This window comes from Protopterus annectens, chromosome 1.part0 (genome assembly GCF_019279795.1).
Source record: "Protopterus annectens isolate FY-2018-M chromosome 1.part0, PAN1.0, whole genome shotgun sequence".
Classification (NCBI taxonomy): domain Eukaryota; kingdom Metazoa; phylum Chordata; order Ceratodontiformes; family Protopteridae; genus Protopterus; species Protopterus annectens.
This window is the reverse complement of record NC_056725.1, coordinates 755,359,133-755,379,202: the sequence shown is the minus strand read 5'-3', so window position 1 is coordinate 755,379,202 and position 20,070 is coordinate 755,359,133. Positions and strand designations below refer to the sequence as shown.

At 44.3% G+C, this 20,070-nt stretch overlaps 1 protein-coding gene across 2 annotated transcripts in view; it reads left to right on the top strand.

The window, feature by feature from the left end:
* Positions 1–20,070, top strand: part of EXOSC5 (exosome component 5) — a 1,116,451-nt gene that overhangs the window by 760,518 nt on the left and 335,863 nt on the right. For both annotated transcript variants that reach the window (XM_044062751.1, XM_044062741.1), the window contains one exon: positions 11,054–11,143. In XM_044062751.1, the coding sequence (XP_043918686.1) occupies positions 11,054–11,143 (90 nt within the window). The remainder of the gene's footprint in view (positions 1–11,053; positions 11,144–20,070) is intronic.

Here is a 20,070-nt window from a genome sequence, read left to right as displayed (position 1 = left end):
TGGCATAACATTGCACTTTGAACCAGTGTCTACTTTGAGCTCCGTGGGTTTACCATTTATCAGGACAGTACAAAGCACTTCATTCTTTGCCAACAAATCTACTGCATTAACCTTTTCACCGATCACTGAGAAAGTAGAGTTGCAGCTTTCTAGCTTTTTTTTTTTTGAGTGACCTTAATAAATGAATGATGCTTGCTTAATTTACAAAGCTTTTGAAAGTGGTTCCATTCTTTTACATTTGTGGCATTGCTGACCAATGCTAAACACTTTTTTCTCTTTTCGACTATGATTGGCACCACAATTATGACAGTTCAGAATGAGACTTGACTTGGGTTTTGCTAACTCACCCTTATGCTGAACTGAGCTTGCCCGTTTTGCTGAGATAGTCTTAGAACTTGCTGGAAAGTTACAGGTTCTCCCTGGAATCCTGCAGGGGCTGCGGCTGCCATGTGCTGCATGCTGTCTGTTTGCTCTAGAAGGTACTGAAACCATGCTCTTATCATTTGCAAGCATATTTGTGTGCCTTTCTATAAGCTCATGTATCTGACAAATCTCTATAGCTTTGCTCAACATTAAATCACTGTCACTAAAGCATTAACACCACACACAAGCTTGTCTTTTATCAACTTGTCTTTCAAATCACCAAATCTGCACATTTTAGCTATGTTTCTCAAGTCAGTAATATAAGCTGCAAAAGTTTCTCCTGGCTTTTGGTCTCTTGTATAAAATAAGTGCCTCTCCAATGTTACATTTGTCTGAGGTTACATTTATTTCTAAATTTACGTTTCAGACACTCGGGGTCCTCCCTTGATTCAGCTTTGTACTACAGTATGGTTGTTTTCCCCTTCTCCTGTGTATACTGCTGGTGCGTACACACGATTGCTCTCTCAATGGCTTCTGACCCTGCTAGGTTAAGCAGAATAAATGCCCTTGTACGTGCATCTTTGTCAGAAAAAGCTGCTTGTATGAAAATATTGTTTTCCTGCTGAAATACTCTCCAGTTGCCTGCAATATTATGATGAAACCCAAGTGGACTGGGTCTGCGAAATGCCTCTGCCATAACACACAGTGATAAAGACCCTTGGAGTTGTGTTGGAATTATGTATAAACATACGTATATGTGTAATATATATATATATATATATATATATATATATATATATATATATATATAAATATATATATATATATATATATAAATATATATATATGCCAGAAGTTAATGCCAGAACTTGTAATTATGCCCAATAGACTTTTTGAAATAACTGCACTTTGTAAAATAAGTTTCCGTAGCACAGGAACACTTTGAAATTACTGCACTTTGCGAACAAAATGTACACAGCACAAGAAACCTTTCAAAATTACTGTATTCTGACTGCACTTTATGAAATAACTGTACTTTGCACACAGTAAATGTTTCAAATTAATTGTAATGTACTAAAGCACACACTAAACACTTTGCATCCTTAGATACTTCGAGCAACTGTAGCTATGTTCTGAACAGCTTTAGTCAATGCAAAATAGTAGCCCATATCAAACATGGGCATTCACTTAAAAAATATGCAGCCACCTTGCTTTCTTTATGCTTATTTTGCCCTTTTATTGTACTCATTATGCCCATTTGACTTCTTATCATGCTCATTATACTTTTCTTGTGCTCGTTTTACATTTAACATGCTCCTTATGCAAGTCTGAAGTAACTGAACACAAGTATTTGTGATAATTCTATCAAATACCATGGTTTTGTGTCTTTCATTTAATCAGTAATGCGTTTTGTGCCTTTTGTTTGATTAATAATGAGTTTTGTGCTTTGCAAATGTTTCATATTGTTTTCTTTGCAAATTAAATCAGGTATGCAAGTTGTGGTAACCTGTAATTCATTTCTGGATGTTTTTTAATCACTTGAAGACTGTATCACCCAGCCTGCTCAATGTACCTTCACTGTTAACTCTGTACCTCATGGCTTGAAGTTGCACTCTCCATCCCAGTTCTGACACCATGTCGCTCGTCTGGCCAGGATAAAACAGATGAACAGTTGTGGGTTCAGTTCACGCAGCTTTACTGTATACAAACACATCAGGATTGATGCTTAACTCAAACTTATAGAGACTGACTACTGCACTCGTACATGTTAACACTCTGGCTGTTCTCTCAAAATGGCACTGCCGCCTGCATGTGCTCTCTATTTATGTGCATGTGCCCTCACTTTGAAATGCTTCTTAAAGTTACAACACACACACTTCTACAGTTGTGGTACTGTGGTGGGTTTGAAAGCCATGCTGAGATGAAGAAAGGAGGCTGTTTTGTGTGAGGTAATGTAAGAGTTGGGACTGAATACATTTCTCAAGTATTTTTGATGGGATGTGGGAAGGAATTCAGTGGGCCTGTAGTTTGAGTATTCAGTTGAATGCCCTCTTTTATGGAGTGGAAGAATGTGGCTTTTTCCCCAGAGGGTAAGGACATTGGTTCTTTAGCCCATCGTAAGGTATTTGCCAGGTAGGTCATTGTAGGCTAAGGCGGTGGGTTTCAGTTTAAGTAATAGATTTTTATGTAAATAGTGTGGGGACTGGTTGGAAAGAGATGTTATGAAGATTGGGATGGTAGGTGGTGGTGGTGTCTGGTTGTTGATAGTAGGGGAATTTTGGATAGTGATGAGACTGCTGATGCTCTTAGCTCCCATTTCACTCAATCAGAGTTGGTAGAGCTGTTGGTAGCATTAAGTATAGGAGTTGGTTGAGTTGTACAGCCGGTATTGAGCAGCTGGTTTATAGAGGACTAGAATGTTTGGGGATTTTTGTAACTTTATGTTGTAGGTCCGTGTACTTTTTTAATGTAATTTTTTGCTTTGGTTTCTAAGTTGTCTGAATTTTTGGAGGTTTGTTAGCGTTATGTTTGTTAGCCGAGTAATCCAAGCTCTATCTCTAAGTCTTATAAGGTGTGTTTTCCTGTGGTAGGTACACCACTGTTGGGTTGTAAGAAGGTATCCAGAAAGATCACCATTCTGGATGGACATAAGTTTAACTCTTGTTCATTCAGTGAGAACCCCAGTCTGTTGAAACACTCCAGATTGTATTTCAGTGCCCTTCACATCTTGTCCTGAAATTGTACCCAATTTGGACAGTTGTCCAGTTAAGAGGCTAAATATTTATACTTCTGGTTCTGCAGTCAGCCGTAAGTGGTACCAGATTCCAAAAAGTAAGGAGCTAAATTGGTAACCGTTTCCTTGCTACAATCATCCATTATTGCCTGTGTCCTTTGAAAATAAGAATATAGATGCTTATTCAAAAAGAAACCTAGTCTGTTGTAGTAGTCCCAAGTGTACTTAAGTGCCTTCCTCATGTCTTCCACAACTATTTTGGAGTTGATTAATATACATGTGATATTTCAGTGTGTGGATCACAGCATTTAGGGCCCTTAATCCCAAGGACTCTGATGTGCATAGTTCTTTTCTATACTGTTGAAGCAGTTTACTTTCCCTGTCATTGATAAGAATACTCATTCTTAGAGCCAGTGTACTTCCTCTGGCAGTTTCCTGAAACAGTGTGTGAACCTACAATGGGGTTCTTGTGCAGAAATTTTTGAGGTTCCTGAACCCTACAGAATCTGTCAGGTCTCTTGGAATTGGTTGGTTGGGAATTTGTTTCCCAGGACTCGGTCTAAAAAATCTCTAAAAGGCCTTCCTGGACTAAATTGGTAAGCATTGACTTAAGAGGCCGAAGGCCCAGAAGTTCCCATTATCACTTGTTCACTTGTGGGAGTTGGAGGCTTCCTGAAGCAGTCACTTGAAGTATTCTGTCATGACTGAGATAATGTAAACACACCTTTTCTCTGGTGGAGAATCAAAGGCCCAAGTGTCCTCACTCTCTTTGTCAAACCAAAGAAGAGAAGAAAGCGGTTACTTTTGTAGTCCAGCTGCTCCTCTTCAGAATCAAAGGAGTCAGAATCTCTAACAAGGGAGACATTCCTCTTAGCAGGAAGGATCTCAGAAACAGAGAGCTGTTCAGAATGTGGCTACAAGGAAATTGAAGCAAACCCAGAACAAACTTTACGCAGTCCTGGGAGGGAGGCTGCCTGGAGGTTATTGCGGCGGTCGACCCACCAAGATGCAACTGTCTTGGTAAAAGGTGTGGGCCTCTTACACAGGTGCTAGGATCTTGGGTGGACAAGTGACTACTGGAATCCTAGGGATGACTTCTTTGGATTCTTAGTTGAAGTTGCAAATGTTTTCTATGACAATAGTTGAAGATTCCAAGCTCCCCTTTTAATAATTGAATGGCATTCCATGACAGATGTTGGGGAACTGGCATCTGGTGAGAACTGCAGGATCTAGTGTTCAGTCCAGTGGAACATGCCATTGTCGTTCCAGGATCCTCCTGTCTTTCTGGCATAGGATGATTTTTTCCCCCCAATTTTGGGATGGACATCTGCACTACCCTGCTTCTGCAGGTTTCCAGATGTAGCAGATAATTTTAGCAGGATTATGAGTCTGTGTTTGGCCTTTTTTGTGCCTTCTCTGTGCAGTCCTTAGGTGAAACCCTTGGAAGATAATGCAGTTAGCCACATTGTGCTCTTCTGGACCTAGGCAGAAAATATACTGGATGTGGAAGTCTGTGATATTTGGTACTTGCAAGTTAACCCTGTTGCTTGTCTGAGGAGCAGACATACCCCACACCACTATGCCTGGAGGTCTAATTCCTGGATGTATGCTAACAGATAACTACAGTCAGTCATTAAGTTAAGAATGCAAGAAGAATGTTTTCCCAGTGGGGTACATATCACTTGATGCTTTTTAATGATGGCCCTGGACTGATAACAGACTCCAACACTCTGTTTTGAAGTAAACTCATGTGCAGCAAGAAGTAACTGAATATGTTGCAGGGGGTACCACCTGTATAACCAGGTATGTGAAGATAAAGTGAAATGATATAAACCAGGCTGTGGGTGAGATTCAACAGCTGTGAAAGTCAGGCCAGACATCTGACCCAGCTAGTGGCAGGGAGATGTTCTTCGTTTTTCACTATTACAGTCTTCACACTTGGGTTATCTGCCTGCAGGTAGCCCTCAGTCGGCCCGAATACCACAGTCTTAGGATTTCTGCGTCAGATGCTGTCACCTCCTCCATGACGTCAGGGGTATACAACATGCATCTGATGCCATTACATCAGCTTTTCTTGCCGCGTGGGAGCCCGAAGCAGTTCGCAAGTGCCAGTCGGCCGCTTCCTGAAATTTTCATTTTTCCAGTTTCAAACCTGAAGTCTTCTAAAGCTAAGTACCCCGTTAGGGATCCTTTTTTTCTTGCACTAATCAATGTCAGAAAAAGTTAACAATCGTCTTGCCTGTAGAAAGCAAATACCTCACAGAAATTTTCATTCTTACTGCATCACCTGTTTAGGCCCAGACTGCGATGTTGGTTTTGTGCCTTGTTCAACGCCCGAACTATTCGTCATCGGGCTGTTTTTGTCACTAAATTCTTTCGCTCTCATTCACCGTATTCTGAAATGCCTTCGATAAGCCATCCGACTACCGATCTTCCAAAAAAACGCAAGGATAAAGACAGATACAGACTGCATAGGTCCAAAACTGCTGATGACGCTTCCTTTAAGCTAGTCGCCAGTCCACTGGTACTCAGGCGCTTTCGCAGGCCTCTACTGAGACCCATTCGGAGTCCAGTATGCTGTGAAATGCTTCTTCGACTATGGAACCTGCAGATGTCTCTACCTTAGATGGGTCTGGAGCCACTGTGTAGGCACTGACTTCTGAGGGTGTATTCAGACCTTCCGATGTTCGTATTAAACTGACTACTTCATTAATGACTAAAACTACCAAATTTCTTAGGCACAGAGTTTGCACTACGCCTAGGAAACATGACCAAAGTGCATTCTCAAGTTCCCATGCCACAGAAACAAATGCTTAGAATGGCTGAAGACCTTATTACTTTAATTGGGGGAAGCCAGCCTTCCCCCTCTAAAAGACAAAGAATTGATTTTCCCTCTGATTCTACAGACCATGAGTCCGATGACTATGACCCCTGTGATTACCAGGACATACCCTTATCTACCTATGAGGACTCAGATGCAGATGATTCCATTCCCTCTGCCTCCCCCCCCAGAGGACTTTTCTTTTGGTGAAACCTTGCATACCCTAAGAGAGCATTTCCGCTGGGAATGCCAGGACTACCCACAGTCCAAAAAGAGACTCAGGGAATTTTTAGACTTGCCTCAACATAGACCTCTAGCTATACCTCCTGTCCTGGGTATTGTAGATGATGTCTTAATGGAATCCAGTCTTGCCCCTGATACTTTACCACCAACTCCTAGAAAGCCTGACTGGTACTACAGAGTACCTGACTCTCACAAATTTCTCTCTAAAAATCCCACTACGGATCCAGAGACCATTTCCCAGGGACCTAAAGGTATTAAGGCTACAACAGCCAAAAAACCCTACCCCTTCGGACAGGGATTCTAGGGCTTTAGATAGATTGGGTAAGAAGGTATATACCTCTGCAACTCTTGCCATCAGGGCTTTAAATTGCCAGTTTCACATGTTGAAGTACCAGCAGCATATTATGGAACTAATTAAATAAAAAATGTTGTTGATTCTTGATTGTGCAGAAAATAGGCTTACAAGAGTTAATGCATTCAGCAAACCAAGTTGGTAAACCTACTTTGCAGTGTGGTTTTGATGCCTTAGAAGCATCTTGCAGGGCTGATGTCACTGGGTCTATTCTGAGGAGGCATGCTTGGCTGAAGGAACAAATAACAAATCTTGCCAGATCATGTCAAAGCAAAATTACTAGATGCTCCATTAAACCAAGAATGTTTGTTTGGCTCAAAAGCAGAAGTTCTTAAAAAGATGGAGGAAAAACTAACTCTATGCAAACTGTTAGATTTCTTACAGGTACAGCCACCTAGATTCAGTAGGCATTGACCTTCAAAATTCCAGTCCTTCACAGACCTTCTCAGTCCAAACCCAGGGGCAACAGACCACAAAGACTACAGTCTCAGGGCATGCACAGATCTAAACAATGGAGTGCTCCCTCCTCAAAAACAGGGAGTGGTAAGCCACCCCCTTATGGAAAAAGTTCACAATGACTTGTCCTTCATCCTTCCCAGCAATGCCCAAGTACTTGCACCCCTAGGAGGAAAACTCGCCCTGCTTGCAAAAAACTGGGAGTATATTACGCAGGACTGATGGGTCTTAAATATTGTATCCCAGGGATACAGATTCTACTTCCATTTTCTGCCAACCCCAAGTGGATTGCCAGACCTTCCTTCAAACCAGTGGGCAGAGGCCCAAAAGCAAGTACTTTCTCTTCTAAGTATCAGGGCTATTCAACCTGTTCCAACGGAGCAAAGGGGACAGGATTTCTACTCCAGACTGTTCCTGGTGCCCAGAAAAGAGAACTCTTGGCACCCTATTCTGGATCTGTCAACTCTCCACTCCTTCCCTGTGGTACCAAAATTCAAAATGCTTACATTCCAGCAGCTGCTTCGTATGCTAGCCAAGGAGTCCTGGCTAGTCACCCGAAAATTAAAAGAAGCTTATCTGCACATCCCCATAAGGGAAATCTTGCAGGAAATATCTACGTTTCAGGGCAGGCTCTATGCACTATCAGTTCTCTGCACTTTCCTTTGACTTATCTACTGCGCCCAGGGTAGTCACAAAGTGCCTGGCTCCAGCCATTGCATACTGCAGGCAGAGAAATATTCAAATTTACCCATACTTGGACGATTGCCTGATTCAGGTGGACAGTCAGGAATTGCTACTTCAGCACCTAACATTTGTAGAGAGACTCCTAACTTCTCTGGGGTATACCATCAATGAAAAGAAATCACATCTGGTACCCAGCCAGAAGATTGTATTCCTGGGAGTAAGCTTGAACGCAGCTTCCCAGATGTCATTCCTCACTCCAGAAAAGCAGGTTTATTTGACAAATTACTTCAAACTACTGGCCACCCAAACCCAGCTATCTGAAAGGAAAATACTGCAAGCCCTAGGGTTCATGGCCTCATGCATTCTACTAATTCCATATGCAAGACTGCATATGAGGAAACTTCAATGTACTTAAAAAGTCTGTGGTGTCAACATTCTCAGGACCTGGAAACAGTGATTCCTATCATTCCTTGCCTAAGGGCAGCTTCTTTGCTGGGACTCCGTTTCACTCAACCCCCGTGCTGCCCAGACCCTGACAACAGACACATCAGACTATGCATGGGGAGCTTACTTGGCAGGCAAATACATTCAAGGCAAATGGAGCCCAGGACAAATTCACATGCATATCAATCAAAAAGAAATGTTAGTGGTACAGAATGCACTGGCGGCCTTCAAATAACTTATCCTGCCAGGACAACTCTTGATAAAGACAGACAACACTACAGTTGTGTTACATAAACAAGCAGGGGGGAACTCATTCCTACCCACTCTTCAGGTTAGCCATAGCTCTGTGGAGCACAGCCTTGAGCTATCAGGTGCACCTGCAAGCGCATTTCCTGTCAGGCAAACAAAATTCACTGGCAGATGACTTAAGCAGAAATCTAATGGACCCACACGAGTGGAAACTGGAACCCAACTCATTCAGACTTGTAATACACAGGTGGGGGACACCAGAAGTGGACCTCTTTGCTTCCCCCCCAAAACCATCAATTGAGCAAATTTTGCACCAGAATTTCCCACAGCCAAGCATGGAAAGTGGCTGCCCTATCCTTTACATGGGAAAACCTCTCAATCTATGCCTTTCCCCCTCTGCCCTTCCTTTCAAAAGTACTTCTCCAGATCAAACAGGACAGGCCAAGGATAATCCTTATTGCACCAGACTGGCCATGTCAGCACTGGTACCCACTCCTACACAGTCTGACAGCAGTGCCACCCTGGCACCTACATCAGACCCCCTCTCTGCTGTCCCAGCAGGAGTGACAGATTTTGTATTCTCAGATGCAAACCCTGAACCTGGCAGCCTGGCTTATTCCCTGAATACATCACTAGCAACCCTCAGCAAACAAGTGCTGGATGTTATCCTTGAGGCCAGAAGGCCTAGTACTAGGAAATCCTATTCAGAAAAGTGGAAAATATGCTGTTCTTGGAGCCCACCTTACCTCAAATCCTAGATTATCTAGCAGAGCTGCTCCACAATGGCCTATCCTTCTCATCAGGTAAGATTCATGCCTCTGCCATCTCAGCTTATTACATTACTCAGCCACTCCTCTTCTCTCACCCTCTGATCAAACAGTTCCCGAGAGGAGCTAACAATTTAAGACCCGCTAGGAGAGCTCCCACTCCTTCCTGGGACCTTAACTTTGTACTAGTGAAGCTCACGCTCACCCCCTTTGAGCCTGTTGCTACAGCAGAGTTAAAATTCCTCTCTTGGTTAACAGCCTTACTTCTAGCCATCACTTTAGCAAGAAGAGTGTCTTGAGTTACAGGCTCTTATGGCTGTGGAATCCTTCATTATCTTTCATGCAGACAGGGTTTCCCTCAGGACTAACCCATCATTTATGCCCAAGGTGGTATTCAGTGTGGCTTTAAACCAATCCGTCCATTTACCAACCTTTTTTCCTAATCCTCACAATAAAGGGGAAATGATCCTGCACTCCTTGGACATGCACAGACAGCTCAGGTTCTACCTTGACAGGACTAAACCTTTCAGAATAATCTGACCAGCTGCTAGTCAGCTTTGCTACAGGGGCAGAGGGCAAGGCCATTTCAAAGCAAACCATTTCTAAATGGATAGCACACTGCATCCATTTCTGCTACAATCACCATGGAAAACCTACCCCAGAGGGGATCAGACCTCATTCCACTAGGGCTACCTCAACCTCTACAGCATTTCTCAGGGGACTCTACCAGGGACATCCTGGAAGCTGCAACCTGGAGTTCTGTGCACACCTTCACCAAGCATTACCACTTACCTATCTTTTCTAAATCCCGAGCTGGATTTGCCACAGCAGTCTTACAAGGCCTGCTAGCCAACACTAATACTTCTTGACTGCCTCCACCCTTCCTCAGCTTTGTGAATAAACCCAAGTGTGATGACTGCAACAGTGAAACACAAAGAACATAGTACAGTTGTGTACACTTACCATAAATGTAGATGTTCGAGTGTATTCACTGTTGCACTCCTGGTTAACCTCCCTCCAGCCCCCTGTCTTTTCTATACTTTCTACCTATCCTCTTTTTTGGCCATATCTTATGGCAATGGCATTTACTTTCTACTGGAGGTGTTCCACACTGTGATTGCTTCCTATTTTATATTGACATCTAGGGCAAGAAAAACTGATGCAATAGCGTCGGCTGCATGTTTTATACCCCCTGACGTCATGGAAGAGGCGACAGCATCAGACGCAAAAATCCCAAGACTCCGGTGTTCGGGCCGACTGAGGGCTACCTGCAGGCAGACAACCCAAGTGTGATGTCTGCAACAGTGAATACACTCGAACATCTACATTTATGGTAAGTGTGCACAACTGTACTTTATGGCTGCAACAATAACCCGTGAACAGCATCTGTTGTGCCATTTTTCGTGTTTTACTTGATTAAGTTGGCACTTCATATCCAGTCCTTTGCTTTCTGACTTAGAAGCAGGAATGAGGTGTCATGAAAAGTTTGTGGAGTCCTTTAGAGTCATTGATTATAAGTGGTGGTAAGTCATGGGTAATGTAAGGAATGACAAGAACAACAGGAGATGCTAAAAATGCCATTTGATACAGTAGCTAGAAATTAGCAGCAGTTTTTAATGTATTGTCAGTTTGCTTTGCATTTTAGTTCTGCCATTTACTTTTTTGCTGTAACTTAAGTAGGGTACCCTGACCTTCATTTTGCATTTAATCTTCCATCAGTCGGTAGTGACTGAATGAGAACTGCATTTTTACACAACACTGTTTACAAGTAAATAGACTGCCAGTTAATGTCTTTAAGTTTTTCCCTTGTTCTGAAATGTGCTTTCAGCAACCAAACTACATCTGTATCATTGTGCATTCAAAAAAATGTGATTGTTTTATGCACTATATTTGTATTTATACCATTTTATGTACAATATTTTTATTTATACCGTTAACAGGAGAGCAGAGCAGTCCTTATATTTGGAATAGAAAGCACTGAAAAGAAGGTGTTATTGTTAACCACTAAAGGATCTTGCTCTGTGGAAGAGGTAAAGAGTGAAAAAAAAAACTTAATGTATAAACAAAGATGTTTTCTGTTCTTCAAAAATGTATCTATTTTTACCATTTTTATGTGAATTGTGTGATCACAGAGTAGATAGACGCTTTTCCATCTGTGGTGTCATATCTGAAAAAGATGCTGCTGTGTGTCTGGTGAGATCCCCTTTTGTACAATAAATTGAGCTTCCATGGTCAGCTGCTGATTATCTGTGGCATGGTGCATGCGCTGTGGGTTAATTAACTAATGCTCCAAATAAGAAAGTGTACTTATGTGTGACACAATGACTTTTTAAACATTCGTAGTATTGCAAATAACTGGCCCCTGTGCTTACTCCGACAGACATATTTATTCTTTAATTCTTTATTCTCAGAACATGTAAATTTCCAAAACATTTTTACAGGTGAAGCAGGAACTCATTCTATTTGTTTTTGTGTAGGGGATACAAGTTGTGATGTATGCGGCGTGTTCTAAACTGGCTAGATAGGAGAAAGGACTGTGATTTAGTAATTGTCTAATGTGGCAATACACTTAATTTGATGTAATTTTCATGCAGTACTTTCTGGATGTATATTAACAACAAGTATATATATGTACTGCCATTTTCGAGTCATCTCACATGTGCAGCTGGCGTATCACAGTGTCTAGGAGTCATTAGTACCTTTTGATTGTTAATTACTTGTGGGACCTGAGATGTGACAGCCTCACTCTCTTACTTTGCAGGCAGACGAAGTGTCATTGCTTCTCTGTCAGCTGGCTTAAAAGTGGCAGCCCTCTAGGCAGTTTTGAATGAAAGAGCTAGAGCAGAGTGGACGTGATGTCTGCATTAATCTCATCATTCCCCCAGAAGTACTGACAGGGTTGACCTACTTTTAGAGAGACAAAAGAGAACTGCATATTGCATGCCATTGTACCTATTAAATAATCAGTGTTGTATTGTTTTGGCACTGTTTACAACAGCAGTATAATATAAGATATAGAAACCAAAAGTCCTTTATTTTGATAAATTGTTTTGCAGGTCAGAGAGTGGGGTATATAGGTTTGTCCTAGGAACTCTTGCAGGATTTTTATGCTAATTTTATGTGGAGTACAAATTATGTTTTACATCAAGCCTTAAAGCACCTATTGATTTATTGACTGGCCTGTATTTCATTCTGACACTGCTTCTGAGGGCTGATTTTTGAAAGCCACTTTTCTAATTGTAATTAAAACTCTCATGAATACTTTTTGGCATACTAGTGGTATTTTTGTACTCGAGTGTTATTTGTCTTCGTCATATTTTAGTTCTTGGATTCTTTCTAAGGATGTGTTGGGCAGTTTTGGCCTGTCTGTATAATGTTAGAAGTTAGCATAGCTTTTAACTGTCTTACATTATTTGTCATTTTAATCCTATTGAGTTCTATTATACTTTTCCTCAAAATATGTCGTGTGTTTGAGTTAAGTCAAATAGTAATGGATATGTTTTTTCTAAATGCCTTTTGCCTCCCTAATTTACAGCTATTGAACCTCATCCCATTTATTGTCTACCAATGATGAGTGGCCACTGACTTTGGTGAGAGCAGGCCAGAAGCCACCGTCCTGGTAGGCATGAAAGTCTTTTGATCTGAAGTAGTTACTTCATTTGATCTGCAACCTGTGGGTGTCGGATCCGCAGCTTTCCAACTCAAGATCGACCCTAGCTCCTCCCCCTACCCATAATCCCCTACTACCAACCACATTACCTCAGATCATTTTTTGCTGCGGCTGAAGAAGCTTCCCTGTGAAGAGCTCCTGGCTGGGTGAGATCATTGCTGGTTTTAAACCAACTTTTTTCAAACAAAGTTGTCGCTGTGTGTGTGTTAGTCCCTTTTTCTACTTCTTGTGCTAGTTTTGGTCCCTTTTGTTAATTTAATTACTAGCTTATCTTCACCCTCCTCCTAGTGTTTGGGTGTGTGTGTGAATAATGTCTGAAGGGCCTAAGGTGAGTGTGGCCACAAGCTTTCCCCAGCTGATGGCCACACTCAGTTGCCTGTGGGCAGCCCATTTGTCAGAGGCCTGCCAGATCTCCTTTAAGGATAGGAAGAACAAGCTGATCCTGGCGGAAAGCTCCCCAGGAGTCGGCTTCTTCTTCCTCTCCCCTCTCGGGCTCCCAGCTTCAGCGCGCAGCGCCATCTATCCCTTAGCTCTACCGGGACTCAACCGCCTCATCGGGTGTGAGCTCGTGCCTCTTCCTTAGAGAGAAGAGGCACAAGGATAAGGAAGGACATAAGTCCCACAAAAGGCGGGCCGAATCTCATCTTCTTCGCTCCCAGTGAAAATGCTTTCCCCTCTCGGGTCTCCTCTCCCTCCCCCTCCTGCGCGCTTGGCTGCTTCGGCCTTCGAGGCACAAAAGGGCGAATCTCATCCATCGGCTCGCCCACCAGTGAAACTGCTTAAGTCTCCGTCTCGATCCCCCCTCCTCCGGGTGCGTTTGCCCTGTCTTTGCGGAGAGGGGATAGGTCTCCTCGAGATCTTCGAGGCAGCCCTCCCGCCCGCCTCTACTACTTCATCCAGGTCGACCTGAAGCATCTCGATATGGATCGGATGATGCGCCGGTTCTTGCAGACCCAAATGCAGATGGGGATGCTTTTGACTCCTCCCTCCCTGGGAGGGAGGCCCCATATTTGCCCCGATCGCTCCTTCTCCGTCATCGGATCCAGGCCCTTTCAGACCGGGGGAATGTCGCCCGATAGCTGTGGTCTCTTCTCGGCGCCGACTGCATCGGCTCCCCCCCATCCCCCTCCTCGGATCCGGAGATTGCTCTCAGAGGCTGGCGAGTGTCTCTCCTTCGCTTTTGAGGTAGTGGAGAGGGTACTGTCGAGGTCCTCCAGATCCCCTTCAGATCCACCCGTACCCCCACTGTATGAGGGTCTGTCTTCCATCATCCGTCCATCGGGACAGCCTGCCCAAGCCCTCCAGCTAGTTCCCGTGGAGGAACAACAACCCCGTGGACTAGCCCTCTTCGGACAGTCCCACCGAGGAGGTCCCTCGGAAACATCGGTGCAAAAGGAGGCACCTGGACTCCCCTGAGTCCGTTACCACAGACACAGACTTAGATGATACGGAGGGTTCCCCAAGGTCACCCCCTAAAGGTGTCTCCTTTGGAGACATCATGGAAATGTTGCATATTAGGGGGGTGGTCAGCCCAAAAGCCCTCCCTTGATGAGTCTGTGTTCCTGGAGGCCTTTGAGGCAGGCCCATCTACCTCCTAGGTGTCCCCACGGCCGACCCCCTGGTGGACTTAATTACCACCAGGGCTTGGAAGGAGCCCGACACCGTGGAGCCAATCCCAAAGTCCTCAGCCCACCCACAGATAGACCGTTTTGGGCCAAAGGAACCCCCGTTGATGCTATGTTGGTGGCGCCACCAAGAAAGAAGAGAGTTCTTCGTTCACCCGCCAGATAAGGAATCTTTTCCATAAGGGCGCTGAACTATATGGCACATACCATTAGGCTACAGCGAGACTGGATTAAGGAATACGCTGCAGCCCCCTCGGAGTCCATGTCGGTCCCAGACAAGAAGGCCACTCTAAAATCCATCTCCAATACATCTATGCGGCTTCTCTCCCATGCAACGGAGGGAGCCGCTAGAGCTGCTAGCGAGCCGGGGCGCCTTTGGCTCTCCTGGCTCCGTCTGTGCGACTTCACGGATCCCTTCAAGGCGCCCTTCAGAACACCCCCTTTTGTGGTTCTGCCTTGTTTGCTAATCCCCAAAGATTCTTCTCCAGGAATCAGAAGGGACAAAAGAAGCTGTGGTTCCATGTCTCAGCAATCCCATCCTGCTGCGGACTACTCGCTTTCTAGAGGCAGACAGACCCAGCCCTGATGGCTTGCCCGACTGTCCCTCTCTGGAGGCAGTCGGGCGGTGTCGGAGCACCTGTCAAACTGGGAGTCCCTTACAACAGATCGATGGGTGCTCCGGATCATATCCAGAGGGTACTCTATTCCATTCATAAACCTTCCCCAAACCCAGATGTCTCCCGATGTCCCACCCGATCAATTTCAAAGCTGCTAAGAAAAGAGCCATCCAGCCCGTCCCCAGATCAGTCCCAGGTTCTTTTGGTGCCAAAGAAAACGGGGACCTCAGACCCATCTTAGACCTTTCCGCTCTGAACCTGTTCATACCCAAGGAAAGTTCGATGGTCACTCAATCAATTCTCCCCTTCTACCACATCTTAATGGACAGACGATCCAGGAGGTTCCTCCAGCCAGTCATTATCAATTCAGGGTTCTTCCATTCGGCCTCACCTCAGCCCCCAGAGTGTTCACCAAGGTCATGGCAGTGGTTGCAGCCCACCTGAGACTCCAGGGCATTCAGGTCTTCCCTTACCTAGACGACTGGCTCCTCACCGCTCCTCATCCACCAACAGGCATCAGCTCTGTGTGGCGAGAGATTATGCTCTGTGTCTGGCCCACAACCTAGGCATCTCTGTGCCCCACTCAAGCCCTAGAATTCATAGGGGCCAGGTTAGATACACGAATCTCCCGAGTTGTTCTAACGTCAGTCAGGCTGAACAGCTTGCAGGTGTTAGCCCTTCTTCGAGCCCTGCTCCTCCGGGCGGAGTTAGTCCTGAGGGCACTGGGGTCTATGTCAGCAGCTCTCTCTTCATGCCCGATGCACATATTACAATGGACCCTTCAAGTCCAATGGTCCCTGTCGATCCACCCGTAGCACACCACCCTGAGCAGGGTGTGCAGGGACTCCTTCTGTGGTGGTTACAGGCACAGGAACTCCGGGGCATTGTTCAGGCAGATCCATTCAAGACACGTGACTTCCCTAGAGACCGCATTGCATATCAATGTCCTAGAGATGAACCTTCTTCCCCTAGGGACTATTGCGGACAACATGTCAGTTGTCTGGTATATAAACAAACAAGGAGGGACCAGATCTTATCCCCGTGTCGAAGCCATGATGAGAGTGTGGGAATGTTTCTTATCCTGTGTCGAAGCCATGATGAGAGAATGGGGGATTTCACCAACCGCTTGATAGCAATGCACATTCGGGACGGTCCAACATATTAGCGGACAAGCTAGTCGAGTGCTTCTCTCCCCATGAGTGGTCTCTGAATCCGTCTGTTGAAGCAGATCTTCCACAAATGGGGTCAGCCTCCTTTAAACACAAAATGCAGGATAGTTCCCCGAGATCCCCAGAGACGCTGTAGTCCATGCTTGGCCTCCTGGACTCCTTTATGCTTATCCCCCCCTCCCACTCATGATGAAATTCATCCAGAAAGCCTGTCGGTTGGGGAGCAGTGTTATCCTCATAGCCCCATTCTGGCCTCGACAGATCTGGTTCCCCTTTCTGCGGTCTCACAGTGTGGCTCCTCCATGGATTCTGGATCCCAGTCCAGACCTAATCTCGCATCCAGCAAGATGCCATACCCCAAACCTGGTCAATCTCAAACTTGCTGCTTGGTTGATCCAGTTCCATTAATGGCTAGGACTTCTCATCCCCGTTAAGGCCATTCTGGTGGCTGCTCATAAACCATCTACCAGAAAACTTTACAACAGTAAATGGAAACGTTTTTCCATCTGGGCCAAAGACAAAGAGTTGGACCCATTTACTGTCCCTATTCCGACTATTCTGGACTTCCTTTCCCTGCTTTTTAGGCACAGTCAAGGTGCAGTTGTCTCCCATTTTCATGTGACATCTACAAAGTTGTGCAAAACCTTCTTAAGAGGCGTTTTCTTTTGAATGAAACCACCTGGATCTTACTCTGGTCTTGCAAGCCTTGAGTTCTTATCTTGGAAAACGGCTTTCTTGGTGGCTATTACTTCAGCCAAGAGGGTTTCAGAATTACAAGCTCTGTGTATCAAACCTCCGTATCTTTCACAAGGATAGAGTGTCCTCAGGACTAATCTTCTTGCCTAAGGTGATTACAGAATCAAATATTAATCAATCAATAAATCTTCCTGTATTTTTCCCAAATTTTCACAACAAAGGTGAATAATGGATGTACACAGACAACTGCGTTTTACTTGCACAGGTCAGAGTTCGCAAGTCGGACTTTCAGTTGTTTGTTTCTGCAAATTGGATCTGTCAGTGCATTATGCTGGGATACATCATCTGGTGAGCCAGCGCTCATTCCACAAGATCTGTAGCTACCTCAACAGCCTTTTTATCTAGGGTTCCAGTAGACATATTTGTTTCAGCAGCTCTGGTCCTCATCTCATTCATTTCTCATTACAAACTGGATATGATTTCCAGGAGTAGGGGGACCACCCAGGTTCTTGTAGGTTAGCTGGGACCAGATAAAGAAGTTATGTACTCACCATAACGCTCCATCTGAGTAGATACTTTCTGATCATTCGGAGTTGGTTCTGTCTCAAAGTTGATGAGCAAAAAAAATGATCTGAGTAAATGTGGTGGTAGGGGATTATTATGGGGGGGGAGGAGCTAGATCCGACACCCACAGGTTGCAGACAAATGAAGTATCTACTCAGATGGAACGTTATGGTGAGTACATAACTTCTTTTTCCTGTGGTCATGCTTACACATCCCTTCCCTGCCAGCCCCTGGACCATCTGAACTAGCAACTCAAAGTACCCGGAGGAGTGTGGTGGTGTTACCATTGGTCTGTACCCTGCTTTAGTCCCTGCTGCTGCTGAGTAGTCTCCGCTAGGGTTGGTTTGTAACCAGGCATTGGCATTTACACGGTCGGCACATTTTGCTGTAAGTTCTTACTCCTCCCCTGGTGCCTGACATTAGCACTCACATCACTGCAAGGGTGTCTTGTTCTCCCTCCTGTGAATGTGTAGGCACTCATATGCACAAGAAGAGTTGCCATCACTGACTTGGGAGGATCAAGCCTACATCTCCGATTATTGGCTGTAACCTTATCCACCAGTAAGCCTCCACTTGCAGGTAATGGAAAACCAAATGGGACCCCACCATACCCCCCCCCCCCCCAAGATGGGTGATCTGGCTTTATCCTCTCCTTCCCATTATTTCCCTCTCATCTCCTTATGCATGTATGCCACTACTCAGACTGGGGATCATCAGAGTTGCAGTCAAGGGAGCAAGGCCATGGTTTGTTTTATCCTCTCTGTTAAATTTCCTACTTCTTTGTGAGCACCCTCCTTCTGTGACATGCTACATCTCCCATAGCACATAGTATGCCCGTTCTTTTACACAGGTCTGATGCATAGGATAAATCTACAGCTACAAAGTGGTTAAGTGCTTTGAGTGGGATTTGAATGCAGACCCTGCATTATTCCGGACAGCCTGCATTTGAATCCCAGCTGATGTGCTTTATTTTTTCTCAATTTTATATGTGCCTTCTGTTGCACTCCATGCCTTGTATTGTGCCATTAACAGCATGCTTGTGCAAAGAGGGTGCTGGAGGAAATGATTTGCAGTAACCCAGTCCTGAATCCATGCTGATGTATGTTGTATCATAGGAGATTTTTATTTATTATTTTTTTTAAACTTTATTTCAGACAGCAAAGTAACATGTACAAATGCAATCTATGAGCGTGGTATCTTCCATTCTCCTGGTGGTTGTCATTAGATTTTAAACTCCACTTGTCACAGTGCAAATTACCATTGAACCTTTAACAGCAGGCTCAACCCAGAAACAGGAGTAACAAAACAGCATGTTAACTAATTCTGTCCTTCTCCCCAATCAAAGTCTGATCTGAGTGTTGTTTACTAACTAGACCTTTCTCTACTTCTTTCTTATTCCCTTCTGCCCACTATTCTCATTGATCTTATGTCGGTTTTCAGTTATTGCTCAACAATCCTCAGATCTGACTCTGCCATTTTTTTTTTTTTTTTTTGAGCTCATGGCTACTAGAACTTTCAAGCTCCTCCCTTACCCATAATGCTCTGTCTCCTAACATACCTCAGATGTCATTTGCCACTTTCGCATACGGACTTGGTTGCCATGAGCTCTAATTGATAGCGTAATTTTCAAATAAATGAAAACTTAAAATGACTGAATAATTATTTTTTTCCTTTGAACTTATTGTTTATATCCTCCCTTCTTGCACCTTTAGTTTATTTCTCTTTACATTTGTTGTTATTTACTTCTCTCCCCTTTTTTAATACCATTGTTGGTAGTCCTTTCCTTTTTCTCCTGTTAAAGTTAACTTTAAATTAGCTTAGTTAAAGACTTTATTTCTGGGTTTTTTTTTTGTTTTCTGCTTCTTTAGAGTCAGTAAAGTGGTGGGCAAGCCGCCTGGATTTAAAAAAATGTGGGCACAAACTTCCTTATCTGATGCGCACGATTGTTGTGTGTATTGGTTGGGCCCTGGTCACCTTGAAGTGTTTTGTGATATCTGTAAGTCTTTCAATCCTAGGGTGGTAGTTGATTGAAAAATAAGCTAATACTGAAAGGTCTTCTCCCTTTGACTTTTTCAGAAGCATTATCTGGGGCTCAACCCTCCATATCCAATGAATGTGAGCACAAAAAGAGGCAATCGAATCTGTCTGGGACTTTAACCCTTCCTCGGATCTGATGTTGGAGCAGGCTTGAAAAAAAAGTAGAAGTCATCTGATCTGAAATCCAGATCTTCTGATCCGCCGGCATCTGATGTTCGCTCTAATTCCTCCAGTGGTGTCTGATCCGAAGCCCTTACCTCCAGTAAAAGGTACGCATCCTACTTGGATCCAGTGCCTTCTAGAGTCCATTCGCCTTTTTTGGAGAGACGCCAGCATTCCAGGTCCCCTTCTGTACCCTCATCTTCTCATTCTTCCATAAGCCTGATGGAGGCTGATGTGGATAGAATGATGAGAAAGTTTCTGTCACCACAGATTCAGATGGAAATTCTTCCAGCTCCTACCCCTTCAGGTCAGGAAGCTCTTACCAGTACTACTCCCATATCTCAGCTCCTTCTCAGATTTTACCCTTGATTTCAGAGCCCTTGCATCCAAGTTTGTTGGAACCATCTGTGTTGGATC